General features: G+C 34.5%; 1 protein-coding gene and 1 long non-coding RNA gene across 3 annotated transcripts in view; one reads left to right on the top strand and one right to left on the bottom strand.

Moving 5' to 3' along the window:
* Positions 1–635: 635 nt before the first annotated feature.
* LOC136033696 (nitric oxide synthase-like protein) overlaps positions 636–25,108 on the bottom strand; it is a gene marked incomplete at its 3' end in the record, with an annotated part of 49,438 nt that continues 24,965 nt past the window's right edge. The window contains 13 exon segments of the mRNA XM_065714546.1: positions 636–846; positions 1,914–2,083; positions 3,570–3,772; positions 6,870–6,951; positions 9,003–9,141; positions 10,475–10,649; positions 12,485–12,628; positions 14,246–14,412; positions 15,740–15,884; positions 18,090–18,187; positions 20,029–20,220; positions 22,736–22,837; positions 24,209–24,383. Of these exon segments, the coding sequence (XP_065570618.1) occupies positions 636–846; positions 1,914–2,083; positions 3,570–3,772; positions 6,870–6,951; positions 9,003–9,141; positions 10,475–10,649; positions 12,485–12,628; positions 14,246–14,412; positions 15,740–15,884; positions 18,090–18,187; positions 20,029–20,220; positions 22,736–22,837; positions 24,209–24,383 (2,003 nt within the window).
* LOC136033698 (uncharacterized) lies at positions 765–12,464 on the top strand. Of its 2 annotated transcripts, XR_010618999.1 has the most exons (3): positions 765–1,013; positions 7,587–7,865; positions 11,127–12,464. It is a non-coding gene; the product is annotated as an uncharacterized LOC136033698 (long non-coding RNA). The 2 variants fall into 2 exon arrangements; XR_010618998.1 differs by lacking the exon at positions 765–1,013 and having other exon boundaries at positions 6,911–7,865.

The following is a 25,108-nucleotide window of genomic DNA, read 5'->3' on the forward strand; positions in this document are numbered from 1 at the left end:
TGATGAGGTCCAACCATAGAAAAAAAAGAGTTCTAAAGGAATTTCTAATGGAAAAAAGTTTGATTACCTCCACTGTTAAAACTTTTGAGATTTTGCGTTATTGTTCACAATAAAACTGAATCGACAATAGAATAATCGTTATTGGGAAATAGAACTGGATGCATATCCGACATTGAATTCATACGTGTAATTGGCATCATTCTATGAGCTTGGCCAGAGTCAACTCAACTCCACATGAGAAATCTGGGGAAGGTAAACAAGAAGGTGTGTGAAATTAATCAACGCGTACTATGGAAATATACTATGTTTTCTATATCCGAACTTGAGCATTCTAGACTTATTAGAGTGATTTATAGGGAATTAAATTATATCTTGAAATTAAGGTCATTGTTTAAGCTTGTCTATAAAACTTCATTATTACATCTTCAAGCCCAAGCAAAGCGAGTGGAATTTTCGAGGCCCAAAGGCCAGAGCTACCTTTTGAATGAAAAAAGGCTATTTGAGAGGGCTATCAAAAAGCTAACTTAAATAATTGAGTCCATAATCCAGTACGTTTTTTTCTTCTTATTTTTTTTTACGCGTTTCACCTTATTGAACACTGAATTTCACTCTATTTCAATGATGAAATTGCTCACCCTCAGTAATAAATTTGACAGCCCCAACTGTTAGATCCACACAGGTTGGCGAACTCAGCAAACAGGAAGATATAGAATAAAAGCGTGGCTTCATTAAGGGGAGTTTAATGATGAGAGCTTCAGCGGGGATACTCAGTAATGAAAATTCTTCAAGGAAGCTCAGTACGGTTGGCCATTTGGAATGCTTCCACTGCTCATACCTCCCCACATCCTGAAATAATTTGTACGCAAAACTGTTAATTTGGCAACATATTTCAAATCCTAAGAAATAGCATTACTTTTTTTTTAGCTGTGCACCGAAAGCAATTAGAAAAAAGTAAAGTATATATGGCGGCCGTACAGCTTAGCGTCTTGATTCAATTTGCATGATATACCCAGGTAAGTTATTTCTAAAAGTTTCCGATACGTTAAATAAGAAATACAGCTACATCACCAACTCTTATCACTTTCAAATCTTAGCTTTTGATTCTAGTCCTTCAATTTTACAAGTGAACGAAAATCAAACATTTTTTTTTTGCCTCCTCAGCTCCCTTGCTCGAGGGCATTCCGTGTTCTAATTTTCACTATCAATTGTAAGATTGGAATTAATTCAAAAATTGTTGCCTTATTTCTTTTAATGCTACGCTCTGACAAGAGTTCATCCACGACAGCCAGCGAGGTGTTATATTTGAAACAGAATTCGAGTCATATTTTATTTTGCATCACAAAGTTGGCTTAAGTTATTGTAATATCATTCATGAAAAGATATTTTTCCCTAGATAGCCTAAAAGTGCACAAATAATGGCTTAAAGGTGCAAGTTATAGAATTAATAATGTAGTAGCAGGGTTTCAAAAGTTTTTAAATAGTAGTCTCTATACAGACTACTATTATAATAATAGAGACTAAAAATATAATACAAAGCAAGTAAGAAAACCCATATAGGGATCAAGCATTCAAAGACACTATTCTTCTTCATAAATTAAATAAAAAGTCTAATCAGCACAGATATATCGGTCAGAATTAAAATTGCAAAAAATCGAGGATACAGTGCCACGGCATATCTCTAAAGCTTAGACTCTCTTAAAGTACAGGTTACTAAAATTTCCTGAAAAGAAACCTAGATTGAACAGATATTCCTTTTTTTCCCACTTCAAATAAAATAAAAAACTGAGAATGCAAAAATGTAAGAAGAAAAAACCCGGTGGAAAAAAAAAAGACATGAAAGTTTGAAGTGAGACTACCTCATCATTTGAATAATCAAAACTTAATAGCTATACAATTTGAGAGTAAAAAAGCACCTGTGAGAGCATATCCAAGCCTTCTTTTTCTTTTGGATCTGTAGCGTAGGTAGCAAGATCATATAGAAGCGATTGGGTCGGGGGAGTTGTAATATCCAAAAACTTTTTGAACCAGTCAAAGACTGTAGCAGGAGGTAGATTTTCATAACAAACCCATTCTTTCCTTGGGCCTGAAATAAAAAAAAAAAAAAAAAAAAAAGAAGTATAAAGTAAAGCCAAGAATCCAAGAACAAACATGTAATATCACTATAGATAAAACAAAAGGCTGTACAAAGGCACTGACTTAACAACCCGATTGAATTACTACTAGTTGACTCTGTAATCTCATACAGAATCAACCCAGCTCTAGATGGGTTCATGGAGAAAAATGAGGAATACATACAGGAAAGGTATGCAAAATCGAGGATAGTTGTCCCCCCCCAACACCCCACTTGTCTCCTTGGCTCAAGGGCCAAGACATGAAGATCAGCTCCATCGGGACTGTAAAGCCCAAATGCGTATCTTTTCTTTTTTTAGAGATTAAAATAATTGGCTTCCTTAAGCTCTTGAGACTAAACACATCTATTGGGTCTTCATTCATAAAATAAGGTTAATAAAACAACTAGAGGTTATGTTTCAAGTCATACATAACCACATTCATAATAGTTTGATGTGTAAAGCATGGCCATCAATTGGAGAAGACTCGAATCCAATCCCCTGGTGGATTTCATTAAAAGACGATCTTTTTTAGTATTTCAGTAAAAATTAAAATAATAACAATCTAATACTGAAGCACAAATTAGGTATACCACAAACGCTGATATTACAAAAAACATTTTTTTCTTTTTTTAATTGATGTATAAGCCACAACAAAGTAAAGGTGTTTATTTATAAGCCACAGTCTCCATGCCATTTTACTATAATAACTGAATACACATATTCGCTCTACATTTTATCTCAGTTGCTCCTTTCTCGTTTTGCTGATCGTTTTTTTTTTTTTTTTATGTCCATCAGTAGTTCATGGACTGCCTGCTCATGGAATTAATCTTCTCATAGCTTTGTTTATTGGAAACGGCCAGGCATCTTCTTAGCATACAAAAAAAAAACAATCTTGATTTTTATTTCTTTTTCCTCAATAACACAAAATCCCAGGTTTGCCTCATTTCTATTTCTAGATTCGTCTTGTCACGACAGCAAATTCAAATTTTTTTGGTTGTTCCATGTCTACATAAAATACAAGGATTTTGCCTTAGATAAGAGAGCATTAATTCGAGAAAAAACACAGAAACAGAATTATTTTGTGGAAAATAATGCTAATTACAACAAATGCAACGAAAATGTAAATATTTTGAATGCTGAAGATCTATACACTCCCCTCCCAAATTGAAAAAAAAAAACATTAGCCGTGCCAGCAAGCACCAGACAAGACACCATATAAAAAAATAACGTAAAAATAAGTTACCCAAATCAGACAATAACAAGTTCTGTTTTTGTAAAAAAAAAAAAATAAAAATAATAAAACAAAAATAAAATTTATCCTTAACAAGCCAGCCCGACTATTTACAACACTAGAAGCCCTTGCCCCACTTACCTAGGCTTTGTGGTAACAACATTACAATTAATAAAATAACATAATGGAATAAAGCCGAAGTACAAGCATTAATTAGGAAATATTACCAGCAATAGTCAACATTTCCTTCTGTATCATCAAACGGTGAGTCTGTTCAAGACTTGGGATAGGATTTAGCTTCTGAATTACCTTCGATACCATTTCATCTGCATTTTCTGAAAGTATCCCAAGATGATCACCAGGCTCGAACGAGACAGGGTTATTCAAGCACAAATCTTGCCAAGATAATCTGATTTGAACCGTGCATGGACTAGAATACATAATACAAGATATGTATATGCATGTATTGAATCAAACACAAAAGCTGGAAGGCCCATGGCTAAGAAAGCACGAGCCGAAAATTTAGGAAATCCAAATGTGCTTTTGCAACATGGTTATATTACTTCAGTGGTTGCAGCAGCAGCTGCAACCAAGTAAAGAGTGAACCAAACTCCTCAGTAACTGAGAATGAAAGAAAAGTCTTTTGAACAGGATTGTCAAATCCAAAAAGAGATTCCTATTTGCATCTGGTCAAAAATGGTAACTATTATCCCATTTAGACACAATAGTAAAAATAATTACAAAAACTAATTGAGGAATTTCAATAAGAATCCGAAAGCCTTCGCAAACAAAAGCAGATCGAAACAAAAACTAAACCCTTAAAATCATCATGGTTCAAAGCCTTTGAACCCTGGATTTCACCCTCATCCGCCTTCCCTTCACCCTTTTGAAAACACGGTACAATAAATATACTCTAGCCGAGATGGTGTTGATGAGTCTGCTTTATTTTATTTTTCTCCTACGACAGCAGGCCGCCAGACTGTTATAGTTAGATGTTTACAGGGCTTAATGAAAGCTAATACTTGCACCTACGTGCTATTTTTACAAACGGCACAAGAGTTAAGTCCCCAATGGCACCAAAAATGACATTTTTTGTTGCATTTCTGTATACGTCACAGATATCTACTCACTGCAAACAAAGCAGCAAGTTTAGAAGCTCAAAACCCTTCAAAAACAGCGGCAGATCAAGATAAAATTGCACCCTCCGAATAAACAAGTTCGAAAATTCGTAACTAGAGGTTTTAATCCCCACCCTGTGAACAGATGAAAATCATACTGTAGCCAGGATGGCAATTATGCATAGTTTTGTCTCAAACTTCTTTTTCTTTTTTTTCTTTTTTTTTACCCTTTAGTAACAGAATCCGTGTAAACACAGATATTCGTCTTTTTTTAACATTCGTCTTTATAGCAAGAGAGTAAAGTGGCAAATAATTTTTAATCTTACTGGTCATGGAGTAAGAATTTAGTGCAGGCAGTATCAAATGCAAGAGACAGAAAAAAGATCCAACATCAGAAAAAATAAGAACAGACAACATTATAAAGACGATTTAACCGAAGGTGTTACATCAAAGGAAGATAAATAATGACAATCTCCCTGAAAAATTGACGCTATTAACAACAAATAGGGAGAAATCATAGAGAGGGATTGCTTGTTTATAAACCAAATATATCAACGAATCAACATTTTACAAACATAATGCTTCAAGCGAAGATTATGTTTAGATCACATCTTTAGGCTTATTATCGGACCTATTATATAGGCTTACAAGGGATCTTGAGTGGCCCATAACTTAGCATTAAAATTTAGCTACCAAATTAAACTCATCCAGTGGTGTCACTTGCGGACCCCCCCCCCCCCCTACGCATGATTATGCTTCCCCTCCCCTTATATTGATTTTTTTTTGGTATTTCCATTAAAAAATAGTCTTATTGCCCGAAACCCTAAAATGGTCCGAAACCCCTATTATTAAAATGGCCCAAAACCTCTAGAGTTTGAAATATATATCCTCCCAAATGTAATTTCCTTGAACTGACACAACTAAATACGTCTCAGCTACTCCTAATGGAGCCTTTGAGTTGGTAAAATGCAACTTTTCTAGTAGATCTAATAAACGACATTAAAGATATGGGAGGAGGAAGTGGCTGGCTAGAAATTTGATGATCTTTTTTGGCTTGATTGATTCTTAGGCTTATTTTGGCTTATTTAGGCTTATTATATAGGGGCACGTCCAGGTTTTGTTCGGGAGGGGGGTTTACAAAAAAAAACGGATCAAACATTTTTTATATGCATATTTGTTGGGATTTAAGTAGGACAAAATTTGGGGGGAGGGGTTTCAAACCCCCTAAATCTCCCCTGGATACGGCCTTGTGCAGAGGTTTGACTTTTTGCCAAGTTGTTTAAGAACAACTGCTCAAATACAAGAGCCGTGTGCTAACTAAAGAAGTTAGCCCAAGTTTTTGGTAAAATGGGGTGAAAATATATGTCCTACTTCTTGCCTCTTTCTCCTACTTCTGTCCTACTTCTTGCCTAAGATTTCAATTTTTTCAATACTTCTAGAAAGCCCTTCGGTCAATTCTCTCTTAATCAGTGATTGAAGTATGGGAATTTAAGCTAAGAGCATAATCAAGCATCCTCGTAGAAATTTATTTTGCAAAGTGGGCAAAAATTTTGGATAGGAGTGGGGGGAAGGGATTAAACGACACAGTAAGAAGCAGCTGAGCCGTGTAAACAATATAGTGATTTGTGGGAAAGCTCGATAAATGTTTGAAATTCCAAAGTGAGGAGGAGGGACCGAGGCACCACTAACGCTATATGTCCAATATGTATTTCTATTTTGGAGAGCGGGGATGGGAGAATAAAAGAAGATAAAAGAAAGGAGGCCAATTGCATGATAAACACAGGAATAGTAGGAAGCTCGCAAGAACCCAGTAATTTCCAGGGAGAAGGGCCAAGGCACCACCATAAAAGCCTCCATATATTTCTATTACAATGAATAGGAATTAAAAAAAAAACGGGATTTCAAAATATTCAGCTCAAATATAACAAGTATAAATTCGAATAGAAACATGTTTCAGCTATATATGCAGAGATCGGTGACAGGCGCCTCATTTTGGACACAGTTCTGTGATTAGAGATATTTGCATATACACGGGGCCAAAACTGACTTTTACCCATAAATCTTGTTTGAGGCGGATTTGTTTTTACTCGATCCACGTGTGTCTCTCTGACATTTCGCCTGCTTTAGACTCTAGTTATTTTTTAAATATATCCCATCCCAATGAACGTAAACGTGCACGCCAGTTTAATATTCCTTGACAAAACTTACAATTGTTCCTAAATGTTAGGTGAAAGAGAGAGAGAGAGAAAGAGAAAGAGAGAGAGAGAGAGAGAGAGAGAGAGAGAGAGAGAGAGAGAGAGAGAGAGAGAGAGAGAGAGAGAGAGAGAGAGAGAGAGAGAGAGAGAGAGAGAGAGAGAGAGAGAGAGAGAGAGAGAGAGAGAGAGAGATGAATAATAGAGAAGGACTTACCCAGCCTCTCTGCTACCAGCAATTACTTCATTATATGTCACCTTAAGAGGTAAAACTTCTCTCCCAAGAGATTTGGAAAAATCTAGAAAATTATGCATCTTTTAAATAGACACTCGCCGGGGAAAATATCTGATTTTTGATACTCCAAGTCATTTGAACTAACTTGACCAGAAAGCGGGGTATACAGTATTTCCCTTCAAATGGCGTTAAAACTTTATGTTACTTAAAATTGTTTGCCTTTCGTGGTAACAGAATCCACCGTTCCAGTTCGTGGTGACAGAATCAAAGTAAAAAGCGACCCGCGACAGTAGCAATCGAAGCCCCAAAAATTAAGATTTTAACAACAAAATAGATATTTAAAGAATCTGCCTTTTATGGAAATTCTGAATACATAAAACTTGTTGAGTTTCAAGGTGACTGAGATAAACATTAAATTAAAAGTAAATTTCAAAGAAGAGAAAAAAAAGGACCTTACGAAAGTGGTCCAATCTTCCTTCTTTTTTTTTTGGTCTCTAGATGGAACCAACTAATCTTTTTTTTGTGTGTGTTATAGAAACAACCGCATCGTAGCAAACATCCAATTCCTCCCATTTTCTGCCATAAAACAACACTTTTTACCTAACTGGTTTCCAAATTCTATCGAGCGGACAATTTTTAGATAACCAATCGATGTAGAACTGTCGAGTTGCTAATTAATATTTTATTTATCTGATTTAGATTGCCTTCCGAATTCTCCTAAAAATTCATTGGCTCAAAACCACCGCTTCCGTTAGACCAATGTTTTGATACAATATCCTGTTTGGCTGTTTTCGTCTGTTGCTTTGGGAATTGGTACTTCTGTCTAGAGAAACAAAAAAAGCAACAAACTAAAGTTCTTTTTAACGTGCATGTTTGATCTTCACTGGAAGACGTACAAGGTGACTTGCTGAAGAAGAAGAGAAAGTTTTAAAAAACTACCGCCAGGCAATTTATTGTCAAAAAAAACAATAAAACAAGGTATGTTGTTTTTCAATTGATTAATCTCATACGAGACAAATAGAACTTTGAACTACTAGAACTTGAAGTTGTTCTGATGAGTTTCTTCAAACTAGTATTTAATAGCCATTCTATACTTCGACAAAAATCTCCTAGTCTGAAAAGCTTCTAATTTGAATAAAATTACAATATTGTACCTGTGAACCATTTAAACAGAAAATGCCGCAGAGTTTTAATAGTCGTGCACTTGGGCCATGAAACTTTTGTGGCACCTTTTGGCTTGAAGTGAGGCTATTTCAAAATCCATTTGAAGTAGTTGTGGCCAGTTGCTTGGATAAAATCCAGCTTCGAGTTTTTACCAGCTTTTGCCCAAGGAAGAGTTTTCTAATGTCAAAGCTTTGCATCAGGGTACCTTCCAATCTTTGGAAGAACATATGTGTGAACACATAATTTCAAGGATGAAATACATAAAGAACAATTTGAGAACTAATTTGTCAGACGATAATCTCAGGTCGCTGCTAACGTTGGGAACGTCAAACCTAAAGCCAGAAATATCTACTCTTTTGGCATCCAGGAAACTGTTTCACCATTTCCACAAATATAGATGTCCATGTAGAGTGTATCAATGTATTATTAAACAATATTAAATATGATGTTAAGTAATATTAATATTATAAATAGAATAATATAAAATTAAAACAACATCTAGGTTTTGAATCTTTCTAATTTGAACCTCTAGTGTGTAGTTGGCCCAAAACTGCTGTTTGACAGACAATGTGGCCCACCGACAAAAACATTTGTAGACTCTTGCTCAAACAGAGTGATTAGAAATTTCTGCCACAATTCTTCCTTGTTTATCTTCCCAAATTCTGGCTTTCAGAAAATAATATTGCTCTAATGTTAAACTTTCTTCCATCGAGGAGAAATAAAGAATCATTGAATAAAAAGAAAGACCAAGAAAGTTGGGGAACATATAAATATCACCTTTCGAAATATTTTTTCCATCTACTTAGTGAAGAACTGCTACAATTCAGATATAATAAAGACGGAGACAGGACTCTGCCTATTCTATATTTTCTTCTTGGAATTTACAAATAATTCAAAAACTTCGTATGAAACAGCTAGCCTAATAGAATAAAAGGACAATATGCAACTTACACTCTGTGAAGTGAGGTCCTTCAGAAGCATCTGCAGAAACCAATTTCATATTTGATTGAACAGGTTCTTGGACAGATTCTGTGCCAATAGTAACCACAGCTTTTGTCGGTAGCTTTATGTGGAATGCTTCACAAGCAGCCTAAAAGGACAATGCGTGGTCTAAATGGACCCATATTTTTCTTAACTTTCTATTTCTACCCAACTTCATTCTTTATAGTTAGGCAATTCTTGATTAATCACACAAGAGTCGATCACTGTTAGAACCTTTTAGAGAAACGCTATACACAAATCTCTTTATGCTTGTGAGCATATGTAAAATACCTTATAGGGAATAGAATAAAACACTTAAAACGCACATTTGAAAAAAAAGCGACAAAGAACCCATTTTTTTTAGACATAAAGCGAAGATAATACAATACGTAAGAAGGGTCAGAAGGACGTGGCTCCCCGCCAAAAAGGAGGAAGAAAGAAGGAGTTTAAGCTGTTGTATTAATAAATATAGTAGACAAATATTAGTGGTTTTTTCTTGATAACCTAAATAAGATTCCTGTTTATCCCCTGGTCAAAATGTAAAACTTTTACAAGTTTTATTTAAACAACTTATAGCAATTGTATGTATATCAGCCAATTGTAATTGTCCATTGAATTGTTTTGCATATTTTTTTTTTATAGTTTTTGTAGTTCAATTTTATTGCTTATTAGCCAGTTTTAAACAACTATTGTATTTATTTATACAGATTTATTCAAAATCTATTTGTTACGCACACACATTCCCAGAGACCCTAAATATTATACTTTGGCGTAACCCGATTATATATAATATCTGCTGATATACTCTGAATCGGCTATCCTGTATCATTAAAAGACGTCCCCGAAAACTTCTCGGCCACACCCTCCGCCGCCCCAAAGTTACGATATGACGAAACGTCCTTATCTGCGAGCCAGTACCATCCTGGAGACGAGATCGGCAAGAACAGATGAAAAATATTTTGTTAAAATTCAAAGAAGATCCTGAGCCATGGAGAGGCTTCCGTAGGCATGGTAAGAGATGGGACAGATACCGGCTGAAGCTCACTAACGAAGCTGCATCCGACAGATCAAAGTGGTCATCAGATGTAATTAAGTCTATTGGTGCTGGCCAGGACAGTTCTTCGTCTGGTTTCTGCCGAAAGTAAAAAGTACCCCGATTATAGCCCACGCAAACAAATAAGAAAAATCATAAATGATAACTAAGCAAATTTGACCAATTGAAATTACTGAAGAGATTTATTTCTTCATGCCATTCATTCGCTTAATGATGAAAAGCAAGAAAACAAAACTCCAGCGGGAAGCGATTCAATGCCTGTACGTATTGTCCGATTAAAAAAAGAACCTTTCCTAAGCTACATGATTAAATTAAAAAAAAAAAAAAAAAAAAAAACCACACACTAAAAGGTCATATGTACATAGCAAATATACGCAAGGAGTCTTGCCTGAAAGGTGTCATTTGCCCACTTTTTAAATGTCTTTTCTTGTCCACTCATTTCGTCTCCACATTCCAAGCGATGAATACGTTCAGCACCCAATGAACCCAACAGAGCATCTAAAGCTTTTCCAAAGGCGCAATAATCCTTGTATACCGTCGATCCCAGTGCAAAGCAAGAGAATCTGTAAAAAAAAAAGAACTAGTAAAAAAGAAACAAGAAAAATTGACAACTATAAAAATAATAAAATACTTTTCAAAGACTACAGTAATATAAAAAAAAAACAATGCAGCGATCAACCAAGTAAAAATTTTAGGAAAAAAGAAAAGATAAAATATCAACTACAAAAAAAAAACACTTAGGCCGAAGACCGCAACAATTTGAAAGAAAAAACAATATAAAGATCAGCTTAACCAAATATTCTAATTTGTCTTTCTTTTTTCTACGGAATGAATCGCCTTGTCATATAGCATTTGATCTATAGCTAAGATTTTTCTTCTTTTGCCTGAAACATTAGAAGAAGATAGTGGCGAAAAATTTTATTCATGAAAAAAACTTTAATTCGGAATTTTCTATAATCAAATTTAGAGAACAGAGCTGATGAATTGAGCTGGATAGGACTACTACATATTATTTGCTTTTTTTTTCTTTTCTTTTGCAGATTTGTAAAATCTCCCTCCCTAAGATAAAAATTACAATGCACACGTTTTCGATAATATAGTTTAGATCCAAAACGGAAGATTTTTCCATTGCCCCAACAGTGATGTTATCTACCTTCATAGGCCATTTTTGTTGATGATTTTGGTGAGTTTATGATTTCATTTTCTGTGTTTGGGCCGGAAATTGGTGAATGGCATCAAAATCGCTTCTTTTCTAGTAGTGATATTAAAAGATGTTCCAACGGCAGCAAAATCAGTTTTTGAACTAATACAGATATTATTTTGTTTCAAACACAATCAATATTAGTTGCAGATTTGGTGAATGTGTATTGCATCATTTTTCTTTTTTATGTGTGTGTGTACAAACATTTTTTTTTACGAGATACGAATTGAAAATTTTGAGTGGTTGACAATATTTTTGTTGCATTATACAAACAGAAAAAACGGGCTTCTAAATCTGCTCCAAAATGACCAAGACCAAACTTGTTGCAAAAGCAAGCTGAAGGGAAAAAAAGATCTCCCATCCCACCTTTTCTACAAAAACGAAATTCATATTGCGCCATTACGAAAAACAATCACGCAAGGAATTTTAACTTGTACAAGATCCAGAGTAAGCCCGTGACAAAACCCCAACCCTCGCACTGTCCAAAAAAACTTTTTAGGAGAAATATAGCCACGTTGCATCTTGTTTGAAGCTGAATCTTGCAATGCTTTTCAATTTATGTTGCTGGAGGACCGAAGTAGGAAATTGGCCTCTCTGACACCACCTATGCCCCTCTTCTCACCATCAACTTTACAGTAGAAAGTTGTAATAAAAAGGACAAAAACAATATGAAAAAAAATCTTAGACACCAAAAAGTGTATTTTAAGCTCTACTTTTTGCCTAGTTTCAGAATGATGACTCCGCCAGTCTTTGCATATTCTCCCATAGGCTTGACAACCCCTTTCTCATTTCCAGAAATACCAGATCGCATTCTACTCGAAAGCCATTATTCTACTTTATCAAGATCTTAAAGCAAGTATGAAAGTGAAATAATAGAAAACACTATCTCGTTAGAAGATTCTGGCTCATGACCCCCCCCCCCCAAAAAAAAAAAATAGTGCAAAGATTTCCATTTTAACCCCCCTCCCCTCCTCCCAGAAATAGGGTCCTATGTATGTGCATGTTCCAGGCGTATTGGTCAGTTGTTCGTCTTCTTGAAGAAGACAAAGGAATTAAAAGACCCAGCAAAAAGAGATTGAGAGAGTCAGAAATAATTCAAGTCAGAGAGCTATGGAGTAATAAATAAGTCGTCACCTGCTAATATTAAAAAAAAAAAAACGAAAAAAAAAAAAAAAAACGAGACTAGGAGATACTAACCGTACGTTAATTAGCCAATCACTTGATTTGACTATCTGTGCAGGATCCTCAAATCTCTGACTTGGGAGCTTAACTAAAGGGCCACGCATATTTCTTTCTCCTTCCTGAGCCTGGATTCTGGCGGCAAGTCGAGCTGGCTTATCCCTAAGAAGAAATAAAAATCATCAGATTTTAAACATTAAAGAAAACAAAACAAAAATCGTTATAAAAATGTACTACTTAAAGACTTACTTAATGCAAAGAAAGGAAAATTTAAGACAGAGTGAACGAAACAAATGCAACATATTACTTTAGGATACTGGGAAGCAAAACAATAACCCTGTAGAAACGAGGCACATTTTTTTCTGAACTAAAGAAAGAAGAAAAAAAGAACTATTATTCTATTCCTGAGATTATACGACAGCTAAAAATTTATAGACTGAACAACTTATAAAAATCAGTAAACTTTATGATCTGTAACTTAACTTGTAACTTATTCTGTAAGTCTGTAAACTTAATCTAATATTTAGGCATTTTTGCTAGATCACTGTCCTTTTCTTTTATCTATATAAAGAAATATTATACATTTGGAACAGAGAGAGAAGGCACCTTGTTATACGCCCTCCTGCCTTTATGTGGTTGTCCATATCATTTTTAGACATCTTTTGGAAGACGTCATTATAATCAGTACGGTAACCTTCTCGAGTCTTGATAATTTCTTAATTGGCTCTATTACAAACTGTATAACATATATTGAAATTTACTTTGTTAAGAATAATTTTTAACTATGTCTGAGTCAAAAATTTAAAATTGGTATTTTCAAGGGAAGATGATTTTAGCCGGAAAAAAAGGGAACAACATTTCTGCCCAAGATCACAACCACAGTCCACCAAATAAATTCAAGTACATTGCCAGTTCTGCGGTAGTGGGGCCTCAGTAATGCAGACGTTTGAAATTAAATATAATAATATTGCTGACAATGCAATTTAATTTATTCAATAGCCGGGATACATTACATTTTTTTAAGCTTTGGTTTTAATTTTTCCTCCCTGTGCTAGGTAATCCCTTTTATTTAAGTGTCCATAATCGTGCCAACCATAATAATGATTCTTTTTTCAACGACTCAACTTCCGAATCTACTTTTCAAAGAATTGAAAATGGAAATGGGTTTTCTAAGAGCATTCCTAAATTCCAAATGATTAAAAAATCAGTCTTGGCTCAATTCTACAGGAAACGAATGGCTAGCAGTGATACTTGATATTGAATGACCTAAAATTACTACTACGACTAACAGCTCATTGCAGCGCCAAGCTGTCTGAGTCCAACGCAGCAACGCATGCTTTTCCCCCCATAAAGGCTCTTTCTTCACAACGTCCCAAACAGCTCATATTTCACGTAATTATTTCCTTACGGTATTTTCCCACTGCATTCGGGAACGACCTGCTTTTCGTTTGGCCCTAGACGATTCATGGACAAGAACAACATTTGGCAATCCGTCATTTTTCATCTGCAGAACGTGTCCTAGCCATCTTAACCTTCCCCTCTTTATAGCCCAAGAATGCGGAACTGAACCACATTTTTCGTACAGCTTACTGTTAGGAGGTGACCTAAAGCTTGACATTTAAAGACAATATTATAATTTCGGAGCCAACCAGAATTCGAAATTTTAGTTTAATATCTTTAGAGAAATAAATCCAAACTAAAATCCTACATATAGGTGAAAATCTAAATTAATCTATTAAGTTCTCCAAATGCGTAACTATAAAGAGGAAAAATACTCACGATGCTATGTTTGGAGTGTTTCCTTGCTCAACGAACCTCTTCTTGAGAGATTTGTAAAATTTTTCTCCATTATCCGGAGGATCACCACTTCCAAATGTAGACGCCACTACGAGAATCAAATCTTGGAACTCCATCTTGGCAACATCATAATCTTTCATGCACATAACCTAGAATGCAATAGCGATACTAATAAACTACATGTGCTGCAATGTAACAGAAAAGAGACCACGGTGTTTTGAAAAAAGCATAAAATAAGACATCGAATGGTACTACTTTCTTTTTATGATCATGTTTCCCTTTTGGAGTAGCCATCCACTAAACTGACATCGTTATTGCAGGGAACATTGTAAAAACAAGAGACGTCCTACACAAAAGTTTTGTACTTTTGCTAATTATCAGAACGACATCCAAAAGATATCTAATAACGGTAAAACAATGCATAGTCCAACTGCCATTACAAATAATGAATGAAAGTGTAACTAAGCCTCAATATGTTAGCCACAAGTCCCTTCTTGTGCACAGCTCAGCATATATATATATATATATATATATATATATATATATATATATATATATATATATATATATATATATATATATATATATATATATATATATATATATATATATATATATATATATATATATATATATATATATATATATATATATATATATATATATATATATATATATATATATATATATATATATATATATATATATATATATATATATATATATATATATATATATATATATATATATATATATATATATATCTAAAGATAGTTTTTAGTTATTATACAATAATATATTTACACTTTAAGGCAGTAGTTTACACATAATTCAGACTTAACAGTGTTTCAATTACACGGTTTGGCCTAACAATAATGCAATTTTCAAACTTTTGAAATTCCAAAGAAACAACCTTTTATTGCTTTTTATTGATGACACTGTAGCAATATGGGCTTTTCAAATAAGTACAAAAATCTATAATCTAGTAGAAATCAAGCATAGACAAGTTGAAGAAAAGAGAAAATTTATTTTTCAGGATTGTGTGACATGCAGGTATGCGCTTACACTGCCATTTAGCTTCGCAGACCGCGGTGCAAGCGCTATAGGACCGCCTGTACTCTGCTTAGACTTGAATATCCCCAGGAGCCCAGGACCTACACTAACTCCACGAGAAGCATGTAATGCAGTATAGCCATTTGGAATGAAAACTCTATCATCTCTTCTCTCTCTGTTAAGTGCCATCCATCCTCATGGGACGTCTTGGGGTCAATCCTTCCAAAATCTGACAAACTAGAGTTCAATATGCTCTAAGACTACATCATGTCAATAACAATAAACAACCTAAAGAAAAGGCGTCAACCTTGACAGTCCAAAACGTACCAAAACCAAGATAGCCAATAGCTTGGATTTACAAGTTAGGTCCTGGGATCACAGTCAATTTTACCATTAACATTAATAAATAATCAATACACTCACCTCGGGTTTGAAAGCTTTTGAGAATACATGTGCCAATTGTTTGGCAAAACCAAGGGATTTGCCAGTTTCAGTAGCATAGAGAATCATTGCTTTTGTTCTGTTGGCATAAGCTTTCATAAACATCCTTTGAGCAAACAAAGCTGCCCTAAAAAAGAAAAAAAAATATTTAAAAAAAATATATCTGTATAAGAGAAAAGTAAGAAACAGAAAGAAATAGTTCACATACTAGTACGTACATTAACTGATTTATATTCCACGACTATAATTTACAAAAACTTCAAAAGACAGTATTGTATATACCAACAAGCAATAGGCTGTCTATATATTTACTTCAATTAATAATATGATTTGTGAACGAGTAGGAGAAAATACCCATTTATGTTCCTTTCCAACAAAACGGCATTTTATCTAGATGGTAGCCGTGAGAGAAAGGATGGGGGTCAACAAGAGAAATAAATTTTAAATAACAATCACAAAATAATACCAATAAACGTTTATTTCATTTTTTGGAGATGGGATAGTTTTGGACCTCTCAGTTTTATTCACAGACTGCAGTCCTGTCAAGGGCACAGATGATTACTCAACCAAACTGAGAAAAACCGCGTACATTTTTCACAAAATATTCACTCTAGAAAATTATTTGATCAAATTAACACTGACATGCAAAGCAAAGAAATATGAACTGCTATTCTTCCGCAGACAACCCTTCACCCCTAAAAAGTGAAATAATATAGATGGGCTAAATATAACCCTACCTAGTAAAATGGATTTTCTATGAGGGGGAGGGGCGTGAAAACAACAAGTAGGCACAAAAGATAACATGGTAAACAGCTGCATCCTTAACAAAAAGCATGTCGGTAAGGCTATGTGTAGTAGATAGCCCAAATCCAAGAAATATGGAAAATAAGCAACAGGAAATTTTTAAAAAGAAATTGAAGAAGAACAGGGCGAACAATTACATTATAAAAGAATTCTATTATTATATTTCAACAATTTTGTAGTGGATGTCAACAAAACACACCCACAAAGCAAAGTTCCTGTTTATTAAGCAAACAAAATTAGAAAATAAATAAATCGTCGGAAAGAAACTGAGCAAATTATATAAAAGACTTTTCGCTTTATATCTGACGATTTGTTGATCTCAAATCATTAAAGCTGACAAAAACCTCATGGAACATTTTTAAAGAGTTATAAAGACAGACAATGAAGTAGTTAAAAAATCAGGCAAATTTGTTACATTTTTTAATTAACAATGAGGGTTACAGAGGAAAATAGAAATTAAAAAATTAAAAAAGAAATTTCTTTTTTAAGAAATTTCTCTCTCTCTCTCTCTCTCTCTCTCTCTCTCTCTCTCTCTCTCTCTCTCTCTCTCTCTCTCTCTCTCTCTCTCTCTCTCTTTTGATTAACAATGAGGGTTACAGAGGAAAATAGAAATTAAAAAAGTAAAACAGCAAGATACTTTTGCTGAACTTAGTTAAGTATGGGAAAGTGAAAAGACCGGAATGAAGCTAAAATTTGTGGTATTTAAAATGGCTATAAAGAATGTTAAGCTTAAAACTTGAACATTAGCACTGAAGAAAGAACACGAGGACAAAATGTGTTTAGTAAACAAAGTTTAGCCACAATATTCATTATTAGCGCAAAGAACACGAGCCAGATCAGCATATGTGACTAGTGTCATAAAAGAGCAGCTTCGATGACTTGGACATGCCTTAAGACAAAATACAGTTCACAATTATAAAATATACTTACTAAATAGCCTGCAAATGGGAAAGATACAGTCAAACTCAACATATTGCGCCGGGCTGATATTAAAAGAAAGAAAGAATCTTTGGGGATTTTGTATTTTCGGGACTTTCGTCTCAAATGTCATAATGCTAAGGTGAATTCGTAGCAGAAGGCTTCGAGCACTCATTCTTCGAAAATGGTTTTCAACATATCAAAGTTTAAAAATGAAAATACAAATCTAAATAAATACTAGTTGCTTAGGACAGTAAACGCAGTGATGTATACTCGTAGGTCAGAGTTTCATATATATCAATTTTCCAGACAAGGCTTAGTTGAAAGTTTAATCAAACAAACTAAAAATCTTAAACTGTAACCTCCCAGTTTCACCACTATATGTCTAAGCTACGTTTTTTTTCCTTTTTTGTTATTGAAGAATATTATTTATATTCTTGTCAAAGAGATTATATTTTTGTTTGATTAATATCTATTCACTACAGATTATCTATTCTGATATACTATAGTACAGATATACTACAGATATACTATAGTCAATATCTATTCACTACAGGCCAACACTTTATACATATAGATCGAAAATAGAATTAGAAAAAGGTAAACTGACCTTGCCATGTGCCTAAATCTCTTCAAGTAATCAATTTCTCTCTTTTCTAAGGTTCCTCTAAAATGTTTTCCAAAGTTATATGTCTTCCATGGCTGATCCTGGAACACAAGATGAATGTGATTTGGACAATAGGGATGCAATTAAAAGCTACTTTTAGATGTTTGTAGGGATCATAAAAAAGAAAAAACATAGTAAAAATTATACTCACAAAGTGAACGGTATCAACATTCTAGGGGGTACTTTCGAGCTTACTAGGGAAGAAAGAAAGAGGGCCAGGATTGGCCAGGCATTATGAGCCTTAAAAGAAGCAAAATTATGTCAATTTACTCACTTATGTGATAAATTTTAGAAAGCTTAGGTTTATATGAGACCAATTGGTCATGCTTCAAAAATTGGTGAAGGAAGGTGGTTGACATAAGAATACCCCGGTTCCTATAGTTTAATCGCTTTTGTTATAAGTTCCACGCAAAAAATTGGAGTCCTATTCATCAGGAGAAAAAATATTTCATTTTGACGTTAAGACATATATATATATATATATATATATATATATATATATATATATATATATATATATATATATATATATATATATATATATATATATATATATATATATATATATATATATATATATATATACATATATATATATATATATATATATATATATGTATATATATATATATATATATATATATATATATAATCAAAATAAACAGCTTATATCCAATCCCCAGTCAAGGGGTATGTGCCCCCCTTCCTCCCTCCTATCGCATTGTCATAACTTTTCGTATGTCTAGATTGTATCATATTTGTATACAGGGCTGAGTCCAGAAGCAGCAGGAGGGGGAACCGGGGTTGAATCCCACCCCTCCCAAGTATTTTTCTAACTCGTAAATTGGTCATAAAAACGCATACAAAAAAAACTGCAACTCGTCCTATGACTCGAAAACTAGACTTAAAAATGGAAGTAAGCTCTCCAACCTGAACAAAAGCTCGTTTGGTAACCCACACCCTCTCGAACCGCTTTTCTGTGGTAAACTTCTGTCTAAAGACTCTAAACAAATATCCTTTTGGTAACCAGACCCAACAAAAATTCTTTTGGTAAACCTCAACTCCCTCCCTCTCAAAAAACTGAAACTCCCGTTCCCGAACAATAATCTTTTTAGCCCCCTTCCCACCCCCTTCGAACAAAAATCCTAGATGTGTACCAGATTGTATAGTGCATTAACATTACTGTAATTTTTTGCAAGGAGTTTATATGTTAAAAAACCTTTGCAAATTAATAAGATAATTTGAGTTTCTATTAGGTTAGTATTGTAGTCTATTTCTGAAGTTCTAGATCGTTTCTATTTTATGATGATAGATCTTTATTAAGAATAAACCTAGGAAGGAGCGATGTGCAACAGATAAGACATACACTGATAGTCTGTGTAGGCTTGGCTGCAAGTTTCAATCCCCACTACACAGCTAAGTTCAGCAGATTTTAACCAAACATTGTCTCCTTTGATGTGAAGCAATTGACTGAGTGAAGCAATTGCTTCACTCAGTTTATGGTTGCCCAACACCCACTCTGACGGTTCGAAACTCTTTGCTAACCTAAAAATTACTGAGCTTCTATAAATTTTCATAAAGAGTTGTAAATTTGCTCAAAACAAATACAACGACATACAAAATAAATACGGGATGGGTGATAATTAAATTATGGCTTATAATTAGATTAGATAATTGATTAGAAATCTGAGATAATTAGATTAGAAAGGCACAAGGGGCCATTTGGGTATGATGTGTCTCAGGACTCCCCTTCATCTTTCTTCGCAGGAAAAAAACCCCTAAAATCCAGAGCTTTCACACTGAAAATGCACATTTTTTATTCTAACCTTTACCTCATTCCCTCCTTATATAGCCGTTTGATTGACCAATTTTCTACACATACCTGATAGTCGTACAAGGGTTTGATCCAGTAGAATAAAACCTCTTGGTGGTAAACTGGAGTTGTAAATGATCCAGGCGGGTTGACCCAAACCCAATCTGTGGGACATCCACCTCTCTCTTCATGCTCGCTCTTGAAATGTTCAATAAAAGTCTCGCAGGCTGTCTGATGGTCGACTATGGTGATTTTTGCTTCCTAATAGCAAAGGTCTGATTAAATATTACAACAAAACGTTTACTGTTTCAAAGAGACAACTTGAACACCAGTGCCTACATGTTGAAATCTATAACAATACATGGACAAGGTTCGACACAAAAACCTCCCGTTTTTTATTCTTATTCGCCAATTTTTGGACACTTATTTCCCTTGCAATTCTAGGCAAATTGTTGGTCAACTAACGTTGAATTGAGTTTTAATTAGTGCAAATGTCTAAATTTATAAATTGAATCAATCGCCTTGCCAAGTTGAAGTCTAAATCCATTAAATCCAAGTTTAAAAAAAAGGCTAGCAACAACAAGCTCAATGGTTAAATTTTTTATGACCTGTTAAATTCAATAGCTTAGTAATTTCATCCCATTATTCCTTGTACTGACAAAACTCAATTCCTCAAGGAATCTCTCTTCGAGCCCAATGAATTGTATCATTCACCCCAGTACCTCCAAGACACAATTAAGGTACAACTCGCACACCGAACAGTCAGTTTGGCTCAAAAATTACAAGTATCTTCACATAAAGAAAAGAAAATTATACACAATTAATTTTTACGCTTCCCTAGCCTGCGAAAAATTAAAAATCAGGAGCTGCAAGCAAGCTTTTTGTTTTCTAGAAAAGATACAAACATATCCACAGGAAAATTATTTTTAACTTTCAACCACTTATTGTAGCTAATACGGCGGGATAGCATAAATTAATCTTAATTAGTTAGATAAAACGACTGGTATGACGCAGGCAAATATGGAAACTAACAACAAGAAGACAAAATAAAGGATAAGTTGCTGTTTTATACACACTAGTTCTAAACTGTTTGAGATGGTTAAACACCTTAGAATACAAAACAATTCTGCGGTTCAATTCAGAACAGTGTACCCACATTTTATTAAGTTATACAGGCGAGCCTTGAATTCTGTGTGATGGCAAAACTTGTCACGCTTCGACTAAAGTCTTGATGACTAGTATTGTTTAGTCAATTTTTCATATTGATTTGCGCAGAGCAATTTGTTTTGAGAAAGCTTGACCAGATTCTCAAGAACAATGTTTCCACGATGTGGTTTAGGAAGCGTTGTGCAGATACACTGTTATACACCATAAAAATTATAGGAAACTTCGACCTCCCTATTTTCATTAAATGCGAGTTTTATTCAAAATCATCAACCACTTTAACAAGGGCTGAACTCAAGTCACACTCAGGCATTTCCATTCAAGACAGCTTTCTACCTGGGAGCATTACAGAAACTACCTTTGTGACAACGATGGATTACTTCCTAAACTTACACCATAAGGACTAATTTTTCATTGGGCGTGTTTTGATTTTAATGGTTGTGATTGGTCTTTCAGACCAGCCAGATTGAAAATTGCCTTTTGGTAGATACCGCTATAACTATATTTTAGATAATCATAGTCCCTCCAGAAAGGGACTGAACACACAAAGGACATAGTTAGAAATTCAGCTCTCACTTCTAAACTGGATTTGGTTGAGATCTACCGAACCCTTTTGAAAGATATCTTGACCTCAGGCTTCGAATAAGGCCCTGATCACAAAATGGTAGAACTGGAACATTAACTCTTACTCCCCGGCAAGGTTTGTGAATATTAGTCGACTCCTTCGGGTAAATGACCGATTCAGATGAAGTTAGGGACCCTTCACACGAACTAATATTGAACCAACTCAGATCTTCCAGAAAAAACAACCACAATACTTACTCTTACTTTCACCCATGTGCGACTGAAATTTAACCAACCATTCTAGTAAATATCAACGTGACAAGAATTTAGGGAATACCTCTCCCAACCATATCAAAATGGTTACGGACCGCCAAAAAGCAGAATTAGGGCACATAATCTTATTTTCGACCAAGGTTGGCCAAGATCCTATAACTTCCCATGAGATAAACTGATGACAAGGAATTAGAAAGCAATCCCTTTTCTTTCCCCAGATCGGGCAAGGGCCAAAAATCAGCTATTATATTAGCCTTTACTCTATTACCTTTCTTTAAGAGTCCCTTCTAGCAAATCCACTGATCAGAAGAATTTAGCTATTCGTTCCTCATATTAGCCGAATCAGCAACAAACTAACAAGAGTCGCAGCATGGGCGCTTGCTCTTATTTAAAACAAGTTTGGCTGAGATCCAACCATTCTTTAGATTAGATACTTTCTTAAGTTGCGTCTGTCACCGCAACCATGATATCAAAGTACGACCAACTTGGGTTGGGACAGTTGTGGTTTGCTCCTTGCTAATAAAATGGGTGTACATTTTGTGATGCTCTTGCCGGACAAGATTTTGTAATTTCCATCTCTTGTCGTTACCGAGTCAGAAACCACTGATGGCAACAACAAAATAAAAGCTCCGGTGCTGCTTCAAAATAAAATTTTGATTGGTCAAACATAGGCATCACAAATGTGACATCAATTTCAAGCTAAGTATGAGAGTGAATTGACTAAAGAGCATAAAATGTCATTGATAATTGCCAAGAGAAAAGCAGAGAAACTTACCCGAAAACTGTGCGCTACAGCGACAACCAGCTCGCTGACGGCCAAGTCTCGCCAATTACTCTCGTTTGTTTCTGTGTTCAGGCCCATGATACCAGCCATCACCTAGATATTGCAAAAACTATTAGCAAACCACAAGAAATAACATTTACTATCTAGATTCTATAAGACTAATCCTATCTAGATTCCACATAGATACTATGAACTCGTTCCAAAGACCACTGTCCCTTCTAACTGAACAATAACAGCTTTTACCGTGAAACGACATTATATGCAAACAGAAAATAGGGGGAAAAATAATACTTTTGTGCAGAACTGTTTTAGTGGTTATTTCGGCCAAGAGAAACCGAAAATATGACTCTTACTTTTTTTTTTTTTTTTTTTTTTTTTTTTTTTTTTTTTTTTTTTTTGCTTATACAAATATATTTGTTTTTTTTTACTACCTTACACCACCAATTAAGCTTACTTAACTAAAAGTCATATTTTTATTTTTTGTTTTCTTTTCTAACACTTGTTGACACAATGAGACTGTTTCAGCAGCCTAACCCCTTAAATATGTAACATCAAAGAATAAAACGTACAAAGTAACATACTAATATAAAGAGTATAATTCACAAAGATAGGGATGTAAAATTATCCTGATCTTGAGTAGCAGAATTTTACTACCCAAGAGATCAGATTTTATACTATAAATCAGTTTATTATTATCCGTAAGCACATCCAAGTTGCACGACAAACTAACGAACAAATATAAGTTGAAATGGTAATAAGTCCTTTTAAAAGACAGTGAAAACAGATATAAAAAATCTGGATATTTCGACCACAAACACCAGTGGTCGTCATTCAGCAGAAAAACTAAGGCCTTAAAATTAAAACAAACGTACTTATACAGAACAAAATAAATACTTTCGGGTCAGAAACAGTTTTCGGGTTGTTCACTAGATTTGTCAGAGAGAGTTCATTCAGTCTTGAGTGGCAAATTTTCTTCTTTAAAATTGCCAACATGCAAGTTGAATTTCTAATGAAGGTGGCACAAACTTCTTTTTCTTCCAATTGCAAGAGAAATGTTGTTGAATTTAAAGTTATATACTTGACTGTATACGACCACTGGTGGTCGACCATTGATGTAGGAGGTCAAAATATCCCGATTTGTTATATGTGTTTTCACTGTCTAATAAAAAGACTTAACCCTATTTGAACTTTTATTTGTTCGTCATTGAAAGGCAGTGTGGTCTTAAAAAACAAAAACAATACCTAATATAAGGTATTACGTCCAAAAAGACGAAGTAACAAGAACGCAGAACTCGGCGGGTAGAGGGGCTTATAATCTTGTGGTTGCAGGTTGTCGTATAGGGAGGGAGGGGGATAAAAAAACGTATCGAATATCAAGGTGTTTAAAAAATATTAATTTGGTCACTTGAATCCCCCAGGAAGCGATAAATCGAATTTCTAACCCAAAATATTTGATTTACTTACAGGTGCGAGATTGAATCTATGTTTATCTCCTAGATCACGTGATCCTATTTCTGAATCCGAGTACCAGCCACTGAAGGGTATCGCACTGAATTCTAAACCACCACAGTCTAATTTCAAGCATGACACTCCCGGGAGGGCAAACCACTTGTAGCCAAGATCGGTGAATTTTTCATATCTGAAATAAAGAGAACGTTGAAAAGAATGCCATACAAAAATTCAAATTAATACGTTTTCTTAAGCTTTAAAATTCGAGAGTGTAAAGTGAAACAAAATCATCAAAACTGGCCATACACAATGCATCGCAAAATAACAATAGAATTCTTTATTACATTTCTTCAATGTCATCATAAATTTTAACAAATAAGCAAAATGCATTTTCAAAAATCTCTAATAAATTACTCACTGTATCTCAAATTGGGAAACCTTAAAGTTGGATAAATTTACCACCTAAGAAAAAAAAACTTGAGAAAAAAGTCATTCGAATCTCAATAATGTATAAATTTAAAAAAAAAATCTAGAGTTACTTATGAGAAATCAACAGCCCAACCAAACTAAACTTGTGTTGTTTGTTATTGATCATCACAACAAGATATTTCATGGCATACTTTTCTTTGATTGACGAAGCAGAAAGAAATTCTGAAAGTTAAAACACGATAAAATACAAGAGATAAAATACGGTAACAATACTGAATCTAGAAGATCTAGCGGTAGACCTAGACAATTAAAAACAAGAGCTAAAGACTTCTGAAGATCAAAAGCACGGAGAGAAATTACTCTACTAGAACTTGCAGGGTGGAAAGATTTTATCGTATGTGCTCTTCAACTGTCACACGCCCATTACCTTCTGGCGAATCTAAACATTTAAGCACCTCTCTTCGTTGTAACGGTTTTCCAAAAGAT

Source organism: Artemia franciscana, chromosome 12 (genome assembly GCF_032884065.1).
Source record: "Artemia franciscana chromosome 12, ASM3288406v1, whole genome shotgun sequence".
NCBI classification, from domain to species: Eukaryota; Metazoa; Arthropoda; class Branchiopoda; order Anostraca; family Artemiidae; genus Artemia; species Artemia franciscana.